This window comes from Puntigrus tetrazona, chromosome 7 (genome assembly GCF_018831695.1).
Source record: "Puntigrus tetrazona isolate hp1 chromosome 7, ASM1883169v1, whole genome shotgun sequence".
NCBI classification, from domain to species: Eukaryota; Metazoa; Chordata; class Actinopteri; order Cypriniformes; family Cyprinidae; genus Puntigrus; species Puntigrus tetrazona.
In genome coordinates, this window is record NC_056705.1 from 13014591 (window position 1) to 13037119 (window position 22529).

Genomic DNA, 22529 nt, shown 5'->3' on the forward strand with positions numbered 1-22529 from the left:
TTCGTAATTGCACTGGGCACGATTGTCCTCCTGCCCATCCAAATCTCGGTCCTCTGGCTGGGCATAAGTAATGCCAGAATAAAGGGACATCTAGCGGCTTCAGAAATCTTTACAATGAACCTATCTGTACTAGAGGTTTTTGTGATTGTGCTTTATTTCACTAGCAATGTCGCTTGTGCTTTTTACTTTCAATCCACGATACCGCTTGTTGTACTCTTCTCTGGAAGCTACCTGGTTGGACGTCCATTTATGAATTGCTTGATTTGTGTTGAACGCTACATGGCTGTGGCTCAACCGTCGATATACCGCAGTCCAGCCTTTGTGAAGCGCAGATATGTTGCTGCAGGACTGGTCTGGCTGATATCTGTGGTTTATGGAGGAATCGCTTTTTCCACCTATCCACGGCCTGCGATTGAGTTCTACATATTGTCCCTAGCATCCAGCCTGTTGGTGATCACAGCTTGCAGTCTAGGAGTGCTCAAGGTCCTGCTGAGACCAAGTCCTGGTGAAACACAGAAGGAAAGGATGCATCGTCAGAAAAAGAGGGCACTGGTAATCATCACTGCCATTCTTGTTTGCTTATCTGTTCCGTACAGCATTGAAATCTTCCAGGTCGCCATGAAGAAATATTTGGCAAATGATTCCTTTGGACTGCTGGGGGGTGTCAATTTCTTGATAATGCAACCAAGCAGTGTAATACAGTCCATACTCTATTTGTCCAAGCGACAGAAATTGCCATGCGCTAGAAAAGAGTCTTCCTAAAAATGTGGTGGCCTCTATGTTTTTAAAAAGTGTAGTTCTTTACTTATAGTTGACTACGACTATAATTGTATTAGTTTTGTTGATCTGCTTTAAGTAAACACATTCAGTGTAATGCTACTATAAAAAAAGTATGAATGAATCATCAATGTTGTGTTATATTATATTTAATAATAAAGAGGGTGGGGAAGGTGTATTAGAGAAATTCACCAGCCTCTATGAGTTATTATTCATAACATTCAGGGCACAATAAACAGCAAAGCGGAATAAATGATTTGCATTGAAGCAAACGTCCATGCAAAAATAAAGATGGATTAAAGGAGGGATAAAACTCAAAGTTATGTATGAATTTTACGAAATAGTATATTAGTTCAAGATCCTTTTTCTCCCGAGACCCATTCAACATGATCTGGGGTGGGCTCTGTGACGTCATCGTCACGGACGCTTGTTTGCGGAAGTGATCAAAGCCGGACCCTGCGCTCCATAGGGATCATCCCTACGCCCTATCCCTAATCCCTTCAAAGGGTTTGCCCTCCGGAGCAACAGTTTTAAAGGGTTGAAGGGTGTGGAGGAAGTGAAGTGTCCTTTTGCGTCATCATCCCGTGTCCATCATGAATATAATACCTCCTTCATCCAAATGGGCCCTTTGAAGTGGCTGGTTTTAAACGCTTTGTTTGAAACGACCCTTCAATATGACGACCATGATCGTTTTCAGTCCGAGTCAGGACTTCCGAAGTGCCCTTCGGAGGGCGATATATCCCGTTGGGAACATCGGATCATTTTACTGACTCGTTTGAATCTCGTTCATCTAAATGAGCGAATCTTTTTTCAAGACATTTCGTTCGTCCCGTTCGTTTCAGCAAATTAATAATTAATTGTTAATAGCCAAATTGTGAATGCAATAAAAAATACAATGCAACCAAGACCAGATTATGAGAATTAAACGATTAAATTTATGCAGACTATTTAGTCATAATAATTAGTCATAATCCCAATCTGTTGATCGTTCTTTTGTAACGTTACATTTCCATAAACTGAAGCTATGCAGTCCAGAAACGAGTCGTTCCCTCTTTTGTCACGAGCCAGCTTTCAACTTAAACGTTTATCATTAACGGTATCCTTGTATGTATGTTTATGTACGTGTTTATGCTTTATCAAAGTGCGGTTTAAAGCTTCTTTACCACCATCATTTTGAGACATTAAAAAAAAAACCTGAGCCCAGAAAAGCATAGGCCGACTGTTAATGTGTTTGTAAGGAAGGTTGTGAATTATTAACTTTTCTGTATCTAATACTGCTGTTGCATCACGTGACAAAAGACTCAGACCCACGGGTGAATGATCATTTCTGTTTTCTAAATATTACCTAATTAATATTAATAATAATTAATATTAATATATAATTTATGTTTTCTGTTAGCAAAATCTCACCTTAATAAACACACGTTTACTATATATGACTATAAACCTCTATTTTCTTTTTTTAAAGTTAAATTGGATAAATATTTGGGAACTAGCCATAATTCTACAAATTTGAAAGATATGAAAACAGTATCCCTGTGTTCATCTTTTCTGTCTTAAATTGTAATTTGCTGCTTTTTTGGTGTTAAACCTGCAAAATCTGAGTGTATATTTTTTTATGTATTTATTTATTTTTCTTTTTTTTTAATTGCGTCTTTATGTATAATTGTAACTGTGTTATGCTTGTAATGTTTAACAATAAATAAATAAATAATATCTCTTTGCTGAAGATCCAATAGGATTTTATGCACGCGCGGTCAACGCGAAATGAACGAATCCCTCTCTGAGATGACTCGTTGTTCCCGAGTCATGTTACGGATCAGTTCGAATCGAACGAATCGTTCATGAACGACAACGCATCACGGGACGAAGGTTGTGGTTATGCAGGCATGATGGAGGTATGTAGGCTAACGGTTTCTCCTTCAGGATCCTTTCAGCAAACAGTGGCATGTTTCTACTGCGCAGGGAGCACGTTTGGTCTCTGTGGTGATTTTGAAACGGTGCTAAATAGTGACCGATATGCAAATGTGTTATTGTTGTATGGCCGGAGCAGGTGCGGAGGAAATTGTTGAACTCGGTTGACAAGTGTGTGGATGAGGCTTTGGAGGGTCTCGTCGGGAGTAACGGGGGTCTGGCGCTGCTGCGGGGGCACAGAGTTGTGCTGCGGTCCGATCTGGAGAGCGTTAAGGGAAAGGTAGCCCTCCTGTCCGGAGGAGGATCTGGCCACGAACCGGCGCATGCAGGTAAAGCGTGATGCACACGTCCTGTCCCAAATGCAACCCAAACCCTCGCCAGTGCACGAGAAGTGTCCATTTGGGACAGATCCAGTCGCTTAAGCGTCCTTATTTAGCATGCCAGGTGGAATCAGTATAATATAAAAAAAATTACATTCTATACCATAAGCATAGCATAATATTATATGCTATTTATTTATACTATTTTTTTGAATTTTGTATAAATTATAGTTTAATATTAAACAACAAGCTTATTCAGATTATGTATCCCAATGTGCCCAATAAGTGCAAATGTGCCATTTTCCTATTTGGATCAGTGCAGTGATGGCCAAAATAATTACAATAGCATCCTTATTTGACAGCATTTCTCTTAAAAAGTTTTTTAACAGTACCGTAGCTTTGCAGGTAGGTTTCCTGAAGCCTCTTGGAGACGTTGGCACAGTTCCTCTGTCTCAGTTTCTTCATGTCATTTCAGACAGACTGGATGATGATCAGATCAGGTCTCTGTGTGGCGCGCTGGCTGTTTCAGACGCGTTGTGCAAACCCAAATCTCACTGATAACAATTAATAGCAAAATGAATAAATGTTTAAAAAAGGTAAACTTATTTTCCTACTGACACGCTACAGCAAAGGTAGAAATAACTGACTTTAAAACCTTGCTACGTTCTAATTTTTGGCCACCACTGTACATTTGAACAGTTTATGCGTTCCCTGAGAATTGAACCCATGTCCTTGGTGTCGCTAGCACCGCGTAATGCTATTTCGAACTCATATGACGCGTAATGAATGTAACTCTCGTTCAGGTTATATTGGCGTGGGAATGCTGTCTGGAGCTGTGGCTGGAGCAGTATTCGCGTCTCCTCCTCCAGGCAGCGTTCTGGCTGCTATTCTGACTCTGTGGAGGAGAGGCGCTTCGGGAGTCCTGCTCGTCGTGAAGAACTACACGGGTGACCGCCTAAACTTTGGCATAGCTGCAGAACAGGCCCGTTCACAGGGAGTCCAGGTGGACATGGTGATTGTGGCCGATGACTGTGCCTTCGCTCGGCCCAGCAAGGCCGGGAGGAGAGGCTTGTGTGGAACCGTGCTCATTCATAAGGTACCATAATGAGTTTGAGTGGCAACGTTAATGAATTGACAATCGAATCAATGGTGGTTTTATTTTTAGGTAGCTGGAGCTCTGGCCGAGAAAGGTTGCCCACTGGGTGAAATTGTTGCACGGGTGAACGAAGCAACAAAAAATATTGGTGAGAAATGCCAGCATAGCGCTATCTGGGCTGTTTAGCGTACATGTTGCGGTCCTGCGTTATATCTGTATTCAGTGTGAAAGTACAGTCACTGTCATACGTACAAAATGTTTTGCTGTTTTAACAGGTACGTTGGGAGTTAGTCTGTCTCCATGCAGTGTGCCTGGATGCCTTCCAACTTTCCAGCTTCCACCAGGAGAGATGGAGCTGGGACTGGGTATGAGATATTTATATAACTAAAGTGTAAAAATGTATAATTTTTTAAAGGGGACATATAACGCGATTTGACATTTCCTTTTCTTTTTGGAGTGTTACAGGCTGTTAGTGCCGAGATAAGATTCCTAAAGTTGCAAAGATTAAAGTTTTGAAACCAAAGAGATATTCTTTATTACAGTTATACCTGTCCACACCTCCCTAAAACAACGCGCTTGAACAAGCCCCCATTTTTCTATGTCACAGAATGTTTTTTTTGTTTTTTTTTTCAAACACCGCCCAAATGTTTACATAAAGAAAAAAGGTGGAACTATTATTCTGGTTGTAGTGTTGCTGCAGGTGCCATGTTCAGGAGACGCTGTGTGTCGTAAAAATGAAACTACTTTCTTTGTGCTTCCAAAAGAGGACACAACTAGAAATCAGCTGTTAAGTTGTATTTTACAACACTGTTCCAGAACAGTTCGACACAGAGAATAGCGTGTGGTCAGCACATATATTATTTCCTGAACCTGGAGAGCAGCCTATGCTGGCTCTGCACAGAGGTGATAAAGTGAGTCAGTTTCAACTCTGCAAGGACAGTCGGGTGCTTCTGACTCGCAACCTTTAAGTTCATTTAGTTTTCTTAAGAAAGGAGTGTGCTACGTACTATTCAAACACAAGTTTTGAGCGGTTGAAAAGCAGTTTTATGCTCATTAAGGCTAAATGTATGTGATCGAAAATACAGTAAAAACAGTAATGTTGTTACAGTTTATGAATTGTAACAGTTTAATATTTTAACTCTGTGATGCAAAGCTGTCATTACTCCATGATTCAGCATATGCTGATTTGGTGCTCAAGAAATATTTGTTATGGTCAGTGTGAAAACAGTTGAGCTGCTTAATATTTCTGTGGAAACCATAACATTATTTTGATGAATATAAACTTTTTTTGGTTAAAAATGATTCAAAATTAATATCTGAGCAAGTACATAACCAGCAAGTGTTTAAAGCTCTCACCTAACTTTACCCCGATTCACAACGGTTAGCTTGTAATAACGTTTTCTAATTTGAGTGGTACAGGTAGGTTTTCACAGGAAATTCGATCATGGCACTGCGTCTTTACGTCACGGCTGTAAACATAAAGAAGCTGTCCTGGCTAGTACATGCTATGAACTCATTCAGCTGAGGATTCATCTTTTAATTACAGCTCAGTCTCACAGCAGCTTCGATAATTAAATGGCAAAAAAATCATTTGTAATGTGAATTAAATTAAATTATATTCCATTTAAATTTGTATATAAAAAAACAGTTTGAAGGGAGCATAGTTTGCTTTTAGGGCTAAAAGAATTTATTAACATGAAATTTGAATGATGTGACATAGCCATGCAATAATGATGTTGTTAACATTAATAATTTGAGAATAAAGTACAACAATAATAATAATTTAGTTAATTAAGTTAATTAGAGTTAATTAATGTAATCACAATTTATTGTAATGCTTTTTCTCTCAGTTTGTCAGATCAAAGTGTGGCAGAACTATTACTTATGCGGATGATAATATCCAGTGAAAAATCTGATTTGGGTCATATATTCCAAGACGTAGTTTATAATCTGTGATTAATAAGTACAGGATTACCACCAGTGCAGTGACTGACAGCTACACATTCAGCGCAAACCATTCGATTCTTCCGAGCTGGAGCCACGCTGCAGTACAACCCGCACATGGGATATAACTCAGCAAGGAACTGCTATACCAAGTTTTCAAACATAGATGTCAACAGAGAGAAAAAACATATGCACTGCAGCTTTAAGAAGAACAGATTTCATCTGCACTAGAAATTCAACATTATAAATGTCTTTACTCTAAAGTTTGATCAATTTAATGCTGAATAAAAGTATTAATTGCATTTAAATTCTTTCTGACCCAAAACTTGAACATTAGTGTGTCTATATCATATTTGCACAATACAATTTGCGCTGCTTATTTATTTGTACAGGGATCCATGGAGAACCAGGTATTAAGAGATCAAAAGTGAGTCCTTTTTAATGTTCCGATAATATCTCTAAAAAAAAAAAGAAGAAGCAATGTATGGCCTTTTGAGATTGATGGTTTTGATTATTTTTTTTTTACAGCTGGCTTCCGCTGATGAAGTTGTGAAAGCTATGATAAGTCACATGACTGATTCTTCGAACATATCCCATCTGCCGCTAAAATCAGGTACAATGCGTAATTCGTGTGAACATGGTTGATTCTGAATGAGCACGTTTACACGTGTATTTAAACCTGCCTTTCAGGAGACAAGGTGGTGCTGTGTGTGAATAATCTCGGCGCTCTCTCGTGTCTGGAAATAGCTGTGGTTTCTAAAGCAGCTGTACACTGCCTAGGTGAGACTCAAGTAGCACAACAAGCTCTACATCATATATTAGATGTGCAACATTTAGCCTTACATGCTTTATTTAGACAGTACCGTTTTGCGTGAACAAAGTTTGTCATTTTCAGAGGAGCGTGGTGTGCTGGTTGTGAGGGTGATGTCTGGATCGTTTATGACATCTCTGGAGATGGCGGGAATGTCTCTCTCTTTAATGAAGGTCGATGAAGAGATGCTCAGACTGTTTGGTGTGTTCTGTTTAAAACCAATTTTACAAGCATGCTTAGCTTGAGATTGGAATCGTTAGTTAATTTTATTATAATAGAAAAACATGCACTGCACGTTCTCTATTTAAAACACTAAAATTACTTTGCCGGTACACTCTAAAATGAAAATGCATTGAAGAGTATCTGATTTGTTTTTCTCAGACGCTAAAACCACAGCCCCGGCCTGGCCTAACCTCAGCACAGCCTCTGTGAGTGGGAGGAACCTCTTTATAGAACCTGAAGAAAAACTCGATGCAGCTTCAGATGATTTTACTGAAGGTAGGGAAGAGACGGAGAGACAATCAAAACGTGCACTGTTCAAATTATTTGTATTTCCTGTAATGCAGTTCATTCAAATTTTAGCATAAGCATAATAGGTGTAATAAAAAAAAGGTACAAATAATATCCCTTTTTAAAGTTTGTGATTGGTGAGAGTTTTTTCATGTTTTTAACACTAATATCGTGTCATCCCTTACTGTCATTTTGATCAAGGTAATGCTTCCTTGCTGAATAAAATATTCACTTGTTTAAAAAGAAAAATCTTACTGATTTCAATGATGTATATTTTGCAGGTTCGCTGTCTTCAGTGGTTCGACCTGTGTTGGAGTCTGTGTGCGAGATCCTCCTGCAGCAGCAAGAGGAACTCAATGCTTTGGACCGTGCAGCAGGAGATGGAGATTGTGGGAGCACGCATGCTCTCGTAGCTACTGGTAAAACATTTCACGCATTCAAACGATGCACATATCATTTAAACCAGCGCATTGTTTAATTTTGTGCATATGTATTACGCTTTTTGAACAATTTTTACTTGTGCCTCACAATGTGTCTTACGTCAGCTATGCAGGAGTGGCTCCAGACTAGCAGAATCCCTGGAAACCTTGGCCAGCTGCTGGCAGATCTTGCTCTTCTGGTCCGGGAAAGGATGGGAGGGTCATCAGGAGCGGTATGTGAATGTATATCAGGTTCAAACACTTGACTCACTAAAGCAATGCTTGAGCCGATTAGCTAACCCTAAAAATCTGTGTGTTTTTCTCAAGAAACGGTCAAATGACCCTTAATCTTTTTCTTCACAGTTATACTGCCTGTTTTTGTCTGCGGCCGCCCCTCATCTCAAACAAAACTGTGATGGTGCAGCTTGGGCAAAGGCATTGCACGCTGGCACAGAGGCCATGAAGAGGTCAGTGACACAAGTATTAGCTGACACACTGAGTCTGAATTGTTCGCTCATCTCAGTATAAAATGTACTAAACTGATGTGGCGTTTATTGCAAATATTTCCAACAGATATGGAGGCGCTGAACCAGGGGATCGGACCATGGTATGATTGAGGCATGAAATACAAATCATATTCTAGTTGTAGTAACTGTTTTACACAAATTCATAATCTGTAGTCCTGCAGTTGTAAATGTATATTAGGTAACATATAAATGAATTACATTACTGTTTAAAAGTTAAAAAAATATTTTTAAAGTTTTGCAGTTTTATATTCTAATATACTTGCAAATCTAATTTCTTCCTGTGCTACAAAATGTAATTTTCAGCATCATTCCTCCAGTCATGCTGTTTTGCTGCTCAAGTACCATTTTTTATAATTATTTATGTTAAAAGCTGTTGTGCTACTTAATTTTTAAGTTGTGCTGCTTTTTTCTGGGGTTCTTTGATGAATGTAAAGTTTAAAAAAAAGCATTCATTTGAAACAATATTTTAAAACAAAGTAAAAGTCTTTATTTAGCATCCTTGTTGAATAAAAGTATTTATTTCTTTAAAAATTATTCTGACTCTTTGAACAGTGGTCTAGTTCCCTCTTTACATTTTAAAATACACTGTGCATTTAATCATGAAAAATTATGATAAATGATACATTTTATTGATCAACACATTTTTTTTGTGAATATCAATGATTGATCCCTGACACAAATAAAAATCTACCTGAGCTGTGTTTTTGAAATAATTAACCTGCAGGTTGTATCCTAGTACCATCATTAAATGAAACCTTTGCTACTTGCAAATCATTAATAAAACTGTGTGTTTCTACCTTTTAGCTTGATGCCCTGTGCCCAGCTGTGGAAGAGCTGATGAAGCTCTCCACAGCTCCTCCTGGTGGTCACATAGCTATACTACAATCTGCAGTGGAGGTATGGAACACCACTTCAGCCATTTTTAGCTTTCCTTTGTCCTCATAATTTTGTGCATCTGTAATATTGCCCTCTTGATTATGTGCAACAGAAAGCAGACCTGGGAGCGCAGTCGACTCGCAATCTCACTGCAAGGGCCGGACGTGCCAGTTACGTTGCTTCTCAACATTTGACCCAGCCTGACCCTGGTGCCGTAGCGGTGGCCTCCATAATGAAGGCCATACTCAATGCCTTGAAGGCGTAGAGGAAGAGCAGCTTGGCAACAGTTTCCTAATGGGGATAGTTCACCCAAAAACGGAAAGGACATTATTTAATATAGCTCTGAATTTGTTTGTTTGAAAGACAAATGGCGAACTATCATTTTAAGGAACAGTAAAGAAAGAGGCTGCGAACAAAACATGTGTTTGCTAACATTTGATTATTGCAGATGTTCGAGATGATGTCTAATTTTAAAATACGCACGCTGTTAAATGTGGTGTTAATAGAATGGCATCCTTAAAGGGCTGTAAAAACTGATGCTCAGCATTCAACCGAGCAAGTGTTTGGCTCACATAGAAGCAATGGTTCAGTTGATTGTACGATTTTATTCCAAGAATAATAATCAGAATTAACACTTCTTTTTTAGCTTAAATGCTTAAAATGATAAAAAACTAATCAATACACTACCATTAAAACAATAAAAACCAGTGTTGAAATGAGAGCGCTTTGTAGTTGAATTGTTTTTGTTTACTGTTGTAAACGATCAACATCATTTGTAATTAACTTTTTAAAAAAATGTTTGAATAGAAAAGGAGCATGATTACATGTCTGTTTGACACTAAAAACACGTTCAACATCTAAGCAAATCAGTTGTAAAATGAATGAATGTGACTAATAAAAACTAAATAAAAAACACTTCTAATCTGTGGTGATATCATTTTGAATAATCAAGTTTTAAAAGCATAATTCCCTCATTTTTCGTCATTTACTTACACTCATGTCATTCTATATCAGTATGATTTGCTTTATGTTAGTTTTTGTTACAACCAACTTCCATTTTTTCATTTCTAAAAAATGTCAGACTTTGAATTTTTGCGTGAACTATACTTTTACATGCAAGGTCAAAAAACATTGTCTGCATACAGACCAACACGAAAATCAAGTTTTCCCAGGTCTGCGGGCACAATAAGTGGGCGGGCAATATGCTAATGTTCCAATGTGACGTCAACATGAAACGACTTGTGGCACCTGTTTCAACGATTCAGAGTCGACTCTTTCTACTGAGAGACAATTAAAACTTTGTTTTCCGCCATTATTTCAACTTTTTAGAAGTTGAAATCTTGCAATTGTGAGATTTCAACTTTGCGAGGGGAAAAAAGTCAGAATTGCTTGATATAAACGGACAAATGAAGTCAGAATTCTTAGAACACGTTAGTCTTTCCCGCTCATAACTGGACTTTATAATTCGCAATTACACGTTTATATCTCCCAATTCTGAGGGAAAAAAAAGTCAGAAATGCGACCTTATATCACACAATTAAAGTTTATATCTCCCAATTCGGACTTTATAACTTGCAACTGTGAGTTTATATCTCTTTTTATAATCTAAACCTGACAGGCAACAACCTCTTTTTCGACGTGGGAAACGGGCTTCCATGTAATACTCTCACCCGTATGTACACGTTTACACGACAAACCTGACGTGGGTCCGATGCCTTACTGTTTATATCACGCCCAGCGCGAAGGACTTTCACAGCCGCTAATGAATAAACGACCGAATTATCTTTCTATGTAAAGGTAAGCCTGACTCAAAATCACGAATCAAAGTCCACGTCCATAAAAAGGAAGAACAAAGACGGCTGTATTTAAATATAAACAGAGACGCACAATCAAGCTGGGCATCTTGTTTCGTTTCTCTCTCGCTCTTATTCTTTACCTTTTTTTCTTCTTCTAGTCATGCACCCACAGTTTCCTGTCTTCCTGTGTCTTTAAGTAGATAGCCAAACATGCACACTAAGCGTGTGAAGAGAAGGACCGTAATGTTGCCGTCTTTCTGTGAAAGCTGAATGAGAGAAGGTTTATTTTGAATCACCATCCCCGGGTAGGTACGTTTCAAACGCTGTAGAGTTCATCCGAGTTGACGCCTCCGTGCTTTAATAGACTGTTTCTATTATATTTGTACAAGTAAAGCCAACCCCTCGCTCATTTTGCTTGTAGTTTAAATATATACCACCAGAATACCGTTGTGTTATTTTACACATCTTATATAAACTGTAACGTCGGGTTGTGTTGGGGTTTTGCAAACGTTCACCGAAAAGAAAACTAAAGAACAGAGAAGAAGTGTTAAAAACGCAGATAAGACCAAGGCACACAATAGCACTGTTTTAATAATTAATCACACTATTGTGATCCTTTTAGAAGGAAATCGAACTGTGCCGCAGTGTTTAGCCTCACGTGTAACTGAGATCAAAGTAAAACTATTTTAGCAGGAAATGAAAGTTTAGAGAGAAAAAAACCGTCTTGCCTAAACAGCACAGAAAAACATAGCATTAACTGGTATTTTTAGTGTACACTAACACGTGTTAAGAAATACTTGCTGAAGTTATTTTAAAGTGCCCGGGAGTTACAGGTTTCTATTTTAATTTGACTGTAAAAACAGAACTTGATGTCAGCGTAATTTCTGACTGCTTTTTTACGAAGACTTTTTTTTTTCCTCACCCACAGAGATGGAGTTCGCTTGCAGTCACGTAGTGTGTAACTGGAGGTCTGAGAGCTTAACAGAAAATGAGGCTAAAGTCTCAAATCAAGGTCAGTAGTACGCTGTAGAGTTATTAACGTTTAATAATACAGCACAGATAACGTGTAAAGAGACAGTATTACTGAATGAAGAATATGTATCAAGGGAAAAAATAGCCAAGTTATACATGTCAGATTTAATTTAGTTTTGTCAATTGTTTTTTGACAACTTGTGTTATGGTGTATTTTTATGTTATATTGTATTATATTATACCAATAGCCCATCCATCCCTCACGCATGCTCATGTTTTGAAGGTTCTGCCTCCACTCTTCCGTGTGGCCTGTTCAGAGCTCAGTCTGTCTCCGATCATCCTTACGACAACCGCTTCACTGTCGTTCAGAAACCAGGTGAGTAAATTTGTTTTTCATCTTAGCATCGCTTTATTAACGCGGCTTGCATTCTCTCTGTACGTGCGAGAAATTGTTATTTCTTTAATGTTGTCTTTGTGGCAGTTTTTCGTACTAGTTCTGACGAAGAACAGATGAACTGACAGCGTCTGTTTGACTGCAGCTTTAATCAGTTGACTTTGAAGGTTGAGTGGAACAACACTTTTGGTTCAAAAAAAACGCTGGTTGGAAAAAATAAGATCACATCCTTTTGTGGGTGCGTAAAAGCGATGACAGAGAAACTTCACTGGTGCAAATGTTGCGTGATTTATATACAAAGTGACAAAATAACATAGATGCCCGTTGTTAGACAGGAGAGATTTATACAATGTGCGTGGGCTGCAGTGAAATAACAAAACATTGCAAATTCGTTTTTATTTATCTATTAATTTTTCTCTGGTTTGTATATTGGTACAAGTGTTTATCGGTGGTTAGTACTAGTGGTTTTTGAAATGGGTGACTTGACAGACTTCCACAAGCAACAAATCAGCAAGTGTCTCTAACCTTACAACCCAATCGTTTGGTGTTTTAAGAACAGCAGTCTTTTAGATTATGACTGCATGCACAAAGCATGGCAAGACTTGAGCGGTGAGAAAGAATAGTTGTCGAAAACCGAAAGTGACTGACTGTGAATTACTAAAAGGATGTCCGAAAAACACAGGACTACTGCGGCAAAAGACAAAGCAAAGTTCAGAGTCACCTTGAAGACCCGAAATCTGACGACAAAGAACATCACAAAACCAACTGCTGAAACAGAAATCACAGACACCGATGATAAAATGCAAAAACCATGGTGTCATGACCATAAAACCTGGAAGATAACTGTGGACAGTTTTAACGTGTAGAAGCCAATTCCCTCTTTTACAGATGATATTCTAATGGCATACTGTATATGTAGATAAAGTATTGCAAAGCTGTATTTTTAAAATGATAATTTAGTCTTAGAAGGCCGGAAGCTGTATTAAAGGCAAATTATGGTCAAATGCATTAATAAAGAAATATTGGTTGGGTGTTATTTTGTCCAACCTTTGTATAAATCTAAATCTTGATGAATGAAAGTCTCTTATACTCACAAGAGCTGCATTTATTGGATTCTTATATATTTTAATGTAATAAAAAAATAGTACTGCTGTAAACCTTAAAGTAACTGTTTTCTATTTTAGTGTATTTTACAATTTTTACTGGTTCAAAAATCATTCTTAAATGCTGGTTTAGTGCTTAATAATGTTTTTATTGTTTTTATTATCAGTGTTAAAAACTGCATTCATTAGATTTGTTTTTTATCTTTTACAGCTCCATCGATGGCTCCGCCACCTGTACCGCCACGTAACATACAAAGGAGAGAAACCGTCTGTAGTTTACTCCCACCACCAGTACCACCGAGAGGTGAGAGATCACTTAAACTCCCTTTGAAAAATTCACAGAAGTTATGCAAAACTAAAGCGATACAATAATCATCTATTTTACATTTATTCGATGGGTTAATGTGCTTTTGTGAGCTGAATTGCAGCCCAAGCTCTGCGTTCCAACCTTTGTGTATTATTTGACTTCACCTTCTCTCTCTCAGGTCTGGAGAATAATGGAGAGACTCAGCTTAAAGCTAACGTAAATGTAGTGTCGCTAAAAGTGGGAAGCCTTGTGGACGTTGGTAAAGGTGTGCTGAACTGCCAAACTATATTTTTTTGAAAGCACAAACATCCTAAACGTTACATCCGTTTAACTCACTTACTGCCTCCGTAGCATCTGCCATACAGAGCAGCCAGAAACCAGTGCGTTGTGGGAAATGCAGTGCCATCATGTCCTCAGCAAGCAGCCCAGAGACGCAGCAGAAAACAATAGTAAGTTATACCAGCAGGTGCCAAACCACTGTGTTTATACGCCACTTACTTTTGTTCAAAGTGTTTCCTGTGCCTTTTTTGTAGATATGGAGCTGTGAGTTTTGTGGGAAGGAGAACGTTTACCCTCAGACTACACTGAAGGGCGGCCGGTTTCCTTTGCGCAATCCTCCAGGCAGGGATATACTTTACTATGACGAGGAGGAGGACACAGATTATGAGAATCTAGACGACATGCTCATTGTCGTGTGCGTGGACATTTCCGGAAGTATGAGTGTCACTTCTGAGGTGCCTATGACTCTCATTACAGATCTCCAGAGCTGTTACTGTTATTTCAGCACATTCATTTAATGTCCACGTAAAATTTTCCTTTTAGATCTCTCCCGGTAACAGCACACGATCGCCCACGTATGTTTCACGACTGCAGGTGAGAGGTGACTTCTGACTTCAAATAAAAATGATTTTTGCTTGTATAAACAGGCACAAAATAAATGTGATGATACTCCCATTTTTTGTATTCAGGGGGTCCAGGAAGCTCTTCAGATGGTGCTGTCCTCGCTGCAGAAAACCTCACCTCACCGAAGAGTGGCTCTGGTGACATTTAACAATGAGGTAAAGAGACTTAAAGGGGAAAATGAGTGGTATGGTTATGGCATCAAGTGCTTTTTGCTTTTTTACATTTGATGTGCACAAACCATTTATTATTTGTAGTACTGATTACAAAAGATAAAAAGATATTTTTTTATGTACACCTGTTTTGAAAAAATGCTGCACTATTATTTAAAGTTTTTGCTTTATTGTGCCAATACAAAATATATATATATATATATATATATATATATATATATATATACACACACACACATGCATGTATATATTTAAGAGAAATAAGTTATATTGGTTTATTAAATATATCCATATATAATATAAATTATAGAAATATAAAAATATAAATACATGTAAATAACTTCTATTTTATACTGTATGTGTGTACTTATATTCACATAATAAATATACACAGTAAACATATATTATAGAATGTTTATTAGATGTAATTTTGACAGCATTAATTATTACATATGATAGAATTGTTAGATGTAATTTTACTGGAAATACATTCATAAGAAATATATTTATTTACCTTACATTCACATCTGAATTCATGTTTATATTGCATTGCACAATATTATTCTACTGTTAGGTAGAAAAAAAAGCAAATACAAATTTGTACACAAACACAAAAAAAATAATAGTTGCTTTGCCTTATGCAATTTATGTGTTTTTAACTTTCAACATGTTGCCATATTGACAAGATTTTTCTTATTTGTTATAAATGTCTGTAAACATGGAAATATAGATGCTTTTATTTTATATGTAGGGTAGCTTAAAAAAAAGAACTCGGTATATCTTAGTGTCACTTCCTTTCTCAGAGGTTTATTTTTTGTCAGAATAAGCTGTGGTCCAGAGTTTATGCTGGTAGATTTTAGCAGCATGGGACCAGGCTGAGTACACCCAGTAAAACATACTGTGTAAAAATAACTTCAATCGCCGCATACTTGTGAAGCCAGAATTTAACAGATCTATAAAAAAATCAAGTTCTGACTGAGCATTTCCCATTCTTGTTTGGTTTTGAAACGCGTGAGGTTTCCAGTGTGTGCAAATCAAAATTCGCTGAGAAGGAACTAAATCTGTGAAACTACTAAGTTTAGTAAATGACAAAAACCTTTCAGAGAACTAGATACAGAGATAAAGAATAGCAACAGAGCTCTTGCAGTGTTTTTTTTATGTCACGTGAATAGAATACAGTTAAAAAAAACAAGAACATTTGTGGTTGTGGTTTTTAGGTGACAGTATATGGTGATGGCACAAAGGTTCCTCTCACTCTGAGAGACTGGGCATTGGTGGACTATGACTATCTGAAGAAGGAGGGTGAGAAGTACAGCACCCCTCACTGCATTGCAGAGACTATCCAACCTCTCACCCAGAAAATCAAGGAGTGAGTGGCACATTCTTAGGCTTTTATTGTGTGCATATCTGTCAAAGGTCACGTCATCTCATCTGTATTTGTTCTGCGCTCTGTGTATGTGTGTGTGAGCAGGCAGTATTTTGTAAGTTTGTCACTGAGCTTCTTTGCTCTTAGTTTGATTTTGTGTTTTGTGCTTCTGTCTGCGTCTGAACTGTTGCTTAAAGATCCACAGCTTTATATAACCACTACATCCAGTTAAATATGTTATATACCAAAGATAGACTCAAAAAGACAGTAAACTCCAAACCCCCAAAAATGACTAGGACGGCTATTTATGTGCATTTGAAGGCAGCATATAGATATCATATCAGCTTTATTACTTTACGTCATTGTAAACCATGTAGAGCCAATTACAAGAAAATATGTTATGGTTTCTATTGAAAACCATATACCAGAACCGATAAAGTCACACCAAGAAATCACACCAAGAAATTTTTTCCATAGTGATACCCTGTTAACCAAGAACAATTTCAACTAATTCAGTAATGACTTCTATGTTTATTGTTATTCCTCTATATATATATATTTTTTGGAACCGTGTTCAAAAGCAGTATATTTTAGTCTCAAGTCAATATAATTTTTTTTTCCTTCTCAGACTCAGAGAGCATGGAGCCACAGCACTGGGACCTGCTGCCCTCATCTCTGTTGCCATGGCATCACAGTTCACAGGGTCAAAAGTCTGTACCATAGTTATGTGTTTTTACTATAAAAATGTGATGCAGCGATGAACCCACTAATCACTTTGAGTTAAGCAATAGTCTAAACGAGGACAATTATCAAATATCACATATTTATACAAATATTTGCTTTAGCTACTGGTGCGTACTGATACTATGCATATGCATGTATTTGTGTAATTGCTTTTTGTGTTTTTTCCAGGTTATAATTTGCACAGATGGGCAGGCCAACATAGGCCTAGGCCAATTAGATCAAGAGTCTTCCCATTGCCCCGCCAACTCACCTTATTTTTATAACCAGTTAGCCCATTATGCTGCTGAAAAGGGGTGAGCGACTGAAAAACACGAATCTCTTTCTGAATGTTATGTCTGTTTCTCCTCGTGTACGCTGTGATGCATTACTAAGTAATTACTCACTGTAATTTAACTGCTCTCCCTTAAAAACAAAAGTGAGAGATTACTCTTGATTTTTCTACTTAATGTTACTTGTAATTGCAATAAATACAATATATAGCGCAATTATATATAAAACAGTAATGAACTAAACATCTAATGTTAATGTTTTAATTTACCATTCTCCCTTCAATACCTTTGTCGGTTCGAGAATAGTTTGTGCGGTTTCATACTATTTATGTAAAAGAATTTAATGTCTATCTTTGTATTATCCAACTGGTCGAGGCTGATTTTAGATTTAGGAAGGAATGCAGTATAATTAGAGAGAACATTTGGTGAAGTAATCTAAATGCACTCCTGAAGAGGTAATACTAGCTAATAATTGATTATTTCTTCAGAGTAGCTAGTTACTTGGTTGTAGCTAACAAGAGCCAGCGTACCTAATGAAATCACGTCACGTAACATGTTATTGTGGTCATGAAGTCAATTTCTGTTGCTGTGTTTGTTTACAGTGTGATCGTGTCCGTGATGACCTTTGAAGGAGAGGACTGTCGTTTGGCAGAGGTTGGGAGGCTGGCTGACCAAACAGGAGGCAGAGTGAGTTACTGCTGCTTATCTGCAGCAATGATCAGATAAGATGGTAAAGACTGATTACTTTAGAGGAACCTTGAGGTACAAAAAGGTTGCAGCAACGATTCTTTTTTTTTTTTCCTCAGGGTGTTGTTTTTGTCTAATTCGGTTACTTGTAGCTCATTGTAAACTATGCGGAAAACGCTCACAATTTCAGCGTGACCCCTTTGCTCTGTTATCGGCTCACAGCAACTACATCTGTTGTATCGCAGAGTTCAAGCACATCCTCAGCCTCGTGTGTAAAAGCCTAATCTGTTTTTAATGGGTCTAAATTAATAGTTCACCCAAAAATGAAAATTCTGTCACAATTTACTCACCCTCATGTAATTCCAAACCTGTATGAATACCTTTGTTCTGCCGAACACAAAGGAAGATATTTTGTAACCATGCTGTTTTGGGTCACCACTGACTTCCCAAAACATCCTGGTTACAAACTTTTTTCAAAATATCTTCCTTTTTGTTTGACAGAACAAAGAAATTCATACAGGTCTAGAGCTACCTTGAAGGTGAGTAGATGATGACAGAATTTTCATTTTCGGGTGAACTATTTCTTTAAGACATGTAGCTTGAAGCCTGTTTTAAAGAAACTGATACTTACCAGCAGTGACACCCACACCTACAAGCAAGGACTATTTTGTGTTCAGTATTTTCCCTTCAGCTGTATTTGAAAAGGAGTTCTGGCTTTGAAACAATGATAATAGGAAACTGGTGCAATGTTTGCAAGACATCAATCACTTTACTGTCATCCATCTCTGTAGTGCGCACCACAAGTGAATAATAATTGAATAATAAGAACTGCTGTTCAAACATTCAGTCATTTTTTATTATTATTATTGATTGTTTTATTCAGCCGTTTTGCATTAGATTCATCAACAGTGATAGTACAGAGATTTTGTAATCGTAAAATATTTTTATTTACAATAAATTCTGTTTGTATCCCATTTTCCACAAAATCATTAAACAGCATAACTGCATATTAAAATGACTTCTCATTACTTCTCCTGACACTGAAAACTGGAGTAATGTTGATGAAAATTCAGCCTTGATCACAGAAATAAATTACATAGTTATTCACAATATTACTATATAAAATTTGATTAGATTATTCTATATAAGACTTCTTTGAAAACATCTTTAAAAAATCTTATACCAACCCCAAAGTTTTGAAGGTTGTCTTTTTCTTTGAAGGCAAAATTGCATATATATTATATACAAGTCATCTTATGTAAAAAACTAATTATGAACGTTTCATCCACTCTTCAGATAAATATTGTAAATATTGGTACTGTTGCCACGGAGATTCAGAGCGCTATAGCTGACAATGTTCTAGCAACTAGTGTTATAGCAACATTGCTTGCACCGGATGGCATGTAAGTATTCTTTAATAACCTCAAAGTAAACACAATATAATATATATATATATATATATATATATATATATCTCTATTTTTCTCTGATCAACATAGGTACTTCCCCTATGAGGAGGATAATCATAGGTTAGTACGAGAGATTGGCAACGTAACAGACAGTGCTGAGATCACCTTCCAGTTTGCAGTCAGACCAGAAAAAGTGGAAAGTAAGCACAAAATATACAGTGCAATAAAAAGAGAATCAACTGAAACTATGCAACACAAAATGTCGAATTTTTTTAAACGCGTGTTTTTAGGTTTCCAACAACGGGACCGGGTCCCTTTTCAGCTGCAGCTTTGTTTCAAGACTCGAGATTTGCAGAAAGTGACGAGAGTCATCACTCAACAGAAACGCGTCACCACCAGCAGGCAAACCGCTAAAACACTGCACGATAACAGCAAACACCCTCCAAATCTATGACTGTCTCATCTGACTTTATAGTAGTATACAGCGAGTAAAATAAGTATTGAACGTGTCACCATTTTTCACAGTAAATGAATGTCTAAAGATGCTGTTGATGAAATTTTCACCAGTTGTTGCTAACGACCAAAGTAATCCATACATACAAATAAAACTAAACAAGTTTAGAAATTAAGTTCTGTGAAATAAAGTGGAATGGCACTACTGAAATGTATTGTATCAGGTGTGATTTTGGCCTTTTCTTCCACACAAACAGTCAAATCCTTGAGGATCTATGGGCCTTTTCCATGAACTTCCATGAAGTTCTTATTTTCTACTGGATTCAAGTCAGGTGACTGGCTGAGCCATTCTAGCAGCTTTATTTTCTTCCTCTGAAACCATTGGCTGTGTTCGGGATCACTGCCTTGCTGAAATGCCCACCCATGTCTCATGTTCTATAATCCTGTTGTTGGGACTAAACCAGCTAATATTAATATCCACTGATTGCTTTTTCATTTCTGATACATTTCTAATGCCTCCCTTTCTTCATGTGTTCATTTTTTTTTTGTCCCTATATCATTTCATTTTATTATGCATAACTAAATTTCTGAACTTATTTCTTTTGTTTACTTTGTGTGTATGGAATATTTGGGTTGTTACCAGCATCTGGTAAAATTTGATACATTTTCACCTTTAGAAATGTTGAAATATCGCTTTCGAAAAATATTTTACCTGCTCTATATGTGTAAACACACACACACACACACACACATACAAAGATTTACATGAAGAGTTACATGCAAAATGTCCTCAAAAAAAAAAAAAAAAAAAATATATATATATATATATATATATATATATATATATAAACTTTTATATATAAATTCTTTCTACATCTCTGTGTTTTATAGTTGGGTGTGGGCAGGCAGTTTAAATATGTCTGTGCTGGGCGTTCACTGTGCCCAGCTGTGTGCCAGGCTCACTATGGAGGGCCGGGTACAGGAAGCACAGAGACAACTAAGAGCTCAGCAGGACCTTCTCAAAGACATTAGGTATGGCAAACCTATCCAAACGGCCCTGTTCTACATCATATGTGTGTGCATAAAATATATCACTCTTTATGTTTATCTCACAGTCAACAGAAGCCAAGCCCTAAAGAAGAGAGCATCTATGGGAACTGGATCAGCACCATGAGTATGATCTGTGAAGACCTCACCACTGTCAACCAGGTGTGAATGCACCCTCAACTATCCAAAAAATGGTTTATTTTTTTGATTTCATAATACATTTTCAGCATCATTACTCCGGTCTTCACTTTCACGTGATCCTTCAGAAATCATTCTTATATGCTGATTTGCTGCTCATAACATTTCTCATTTTTATCAGTGATGGAAATGGCTGTGCTGCTTAATATTTTTGTGGACTGTGATGCATTTTTAGATTATTTTATGAAAGTACAAAACAGCGGTATTTTTAGGATTCTTTTATGAAAGTAACAGCATTTATTTGCCTTTCTAAAAATTTCTAAAGAATCATGTGACACTGTAGACTGGATTAATGGCCATTAGAGAAATAAATTACACTTCATAATACATTATAACAGAAAGCAGTTACTTTTATATGTCACAATATTACTGCTTTTACTGTATTGTTTGAATAATGCAGCCTGGGTGAGTGGAAAATGTTTTTCTTTTTTATTTGAATTATTCCAAAATTCCAGATGGCATATAATCATTCATATTATGAAACATTTAACTAATCAGTAGGTTGTGCTGTTCAAATATAAATACATTTTAAACATTTTATAACTTCAAAAATCATTTTTATGCATACATAATGAAAACTACATCGAAAGTACAGAGAATGTATAAAGTATTGTCATTGTTTATTTAAATAAGCATACCACAGTCAGGATAGGCACAGTCTCACACGCTTGTAGATCTGTGTCAGTAATTGTGCTTAACATTCAACGTGTTTTGAAATCTGCTCAGCTCCAAAAGTGCCCTACGCCATATTAGCGTCAAAGATGAATCATTGTGACTAAACGATAAAGTCCTTTTGCTAAAAGCCTGACTCACTTTTACTCTAAACAGAAAACAACAGAAACCGATGCCATAGCGGCATCCCGAACACCTTCCACTGCGGTAAGTTAAAGATCTCTTACACTTTATACATAAAAACAGACAATGTGGGATTAATAAATCTAATTTAAACTCAGATGTACACACAAACTTCTTTAGGATTTTGAAAAACAGCTATGCATAAAATGAAATATCATGGATCACGTTTTTCCCTCTTCAGAGTCTCTCAGACGCAGCCGCCAAAGTAGTCTACCAAATGAAGAGAGCGAAGAGCGTGAGCGGAAAGGGCCAGAGAGCTGCCATGCTGGAACACTGAGCTCAGATGTCACCAAGACTCATTTAAATGTGCTGCTATATCAATCTCAAACTATGGACAGTGAATACTGCTTGCAATATAAAATATACGCAAACTATAAGTTGATAATATCTAGCCGGTGCGTGTCTTGTCATGCCATCACTGATGTATTTATCTTAGGCTAGTCATGCATTTCAGACATTTTTGCGTGAGTAACTTGTGTAAATGTATGTCAGATTACGAGCTTAGATGCTAGGGACTGTATTAAATATAATGCAATCAAATAAAACATGTTTTATAGAAATCTCAGAGAGATTCCTCTTACTCTGTCTACTTGCATAACATTAAAATCTTCAAATAATTTTTTCATGTATGCTGACTTAAAGGATAAAGGCCTATCAGTGAT

At 37.1% G+C, this 22529-nt stretch overlaps 2 protein-coding genes across 7 annotated transcripts; both read left to right on the forward strand.

The window, feature by feature from the left end:
* The first annotated feature begins 2606 nt into the window (after positions 1 to 2606).
* Positions 2607 to 10109, forward strand: tkfc (triokinase/FMN cyclase). The gene is made up of 16 exons (XM_043244517.1): positions 2607 to 2675; positions 2831 to 3020; positions 3815 to 4107; positions 4177 to 4255; positions 4383 to 4472; positions 6444 to 6478; positions 6580 to 6664; positions 6742 to 6831; positions 6947 to 7063; positions 7244 to 7360; positions 7654 to 7791; positions 7918 to 8024; positions 8155 to 8258; positions 8365 to 8398; positions 9123 to 9215; positions 9307 to 10109. The coding sequence occupies exons 1-16, from the start codon at positions 2622 to 2624 to the stop codon at positions 9457 to 9459; spliced, it is 1779 nt and encodes a 592-aa protein (XP_043100452.1). The 5' UTR covers positions 2607 to 2621; the 3' UTR covers positions 9460 to 10109.
* Positions 10110 to 10853: 744 nt separating this feature from the next.
* On the forward strand, positions 10854 to 22432 carry si:dkey-9k7.3 (circularly permutated Ras protein 1). Of its 6 annotated transcripts, none has more exons than XM_043244510.1 (21): positions 10854 to 10991; positions 11149 to 11299; positions 11919 to 12002; positions 12246 to 12338; positions 13671 to 13763; positions 13945 to 14031; positions 14118 to 14215; positions 14300 to 14500; positions 14589 to 14639; positions 14735 to 14824; positions 16057 to 16208; positions 16834 to 16915; positions 17118 to 17242; positions 17821 to 17905; positions 19202 to 19308; positions 19405 to 19514; positions 19605 to 19716; positions 20659 to 20799; positions 20883 to 20976; positions 21841 to 21891; positions 22049 to 22432. In XM_043244510.1, exons 3-21 carry the CDS (start codon positions 11921 to 11923, stop codon positions 22142 to 22144), a joined length of 1950 nt encoding a protein of 649 aa, XP_043100445.1. In that variant the 5' UTR covers positions 10854 to 10991; positions 11149 to 11299; positions 11919 to 11920; the 3' UTR covers positions 22145 to 22432. The 6 variants fall into 6 exon arrangements, with proteins under 6 accessions (XP_043100445.1, XP_043100444.1, XP_043100448.1 ...); XM_043244509.1 differs by having other exon boundaries at positions 11149 to 11295; XM_043244513.1 differs by having other exon boundaries at positions 10901 to 10991; positions 11191 to 11299.
* Positions 22433 to 22529: the final 97 nt, after the last annotated feature.

Coding starts and splice junctions, on each gene's coding strand:
- si:dkey-9k7.3 (XM_043244510.1), top strand. CDS start 11,921: ATGGAGTTCGCTTGCAGTCACGTAGTGTGTAACTGGAGGTCTGAGAGC. Junction 14,825..16,056: donor TGGTGACATTTAACAATGAG/GTAAAGAGACTT, acceptor TGTGGTTTTTAG/GTGACAGTATATGGTGATGG. Junction 16,916..17,117: donor CACAGTTCACAGGGTCAAAA/GTCTGTACCATA, acceptor TGTTTTTTCCAG/GTTATAATTTGCACAGATGG.
- tkfc (XM_043244517.1), top strand. CDS start 2,622: ATGAACGACAACGCATCACGGGACGAAGGTTGTGGTTATGCAGGCATG. Junction 8,025..8,154: donor TGGGAGGGTCATCAGGAGCG/GTATGTGAATGT, acceptor TTTTCTTCACAG/TTATACTGCCTGTTTTTGTC. Junction 9,216..9,306: donor TACTACAATCTGCAGTGGAG/GTATGGAACACC, acceptor TATGTGCAACAG/AAAGCAGACCTGGGAGCGCA.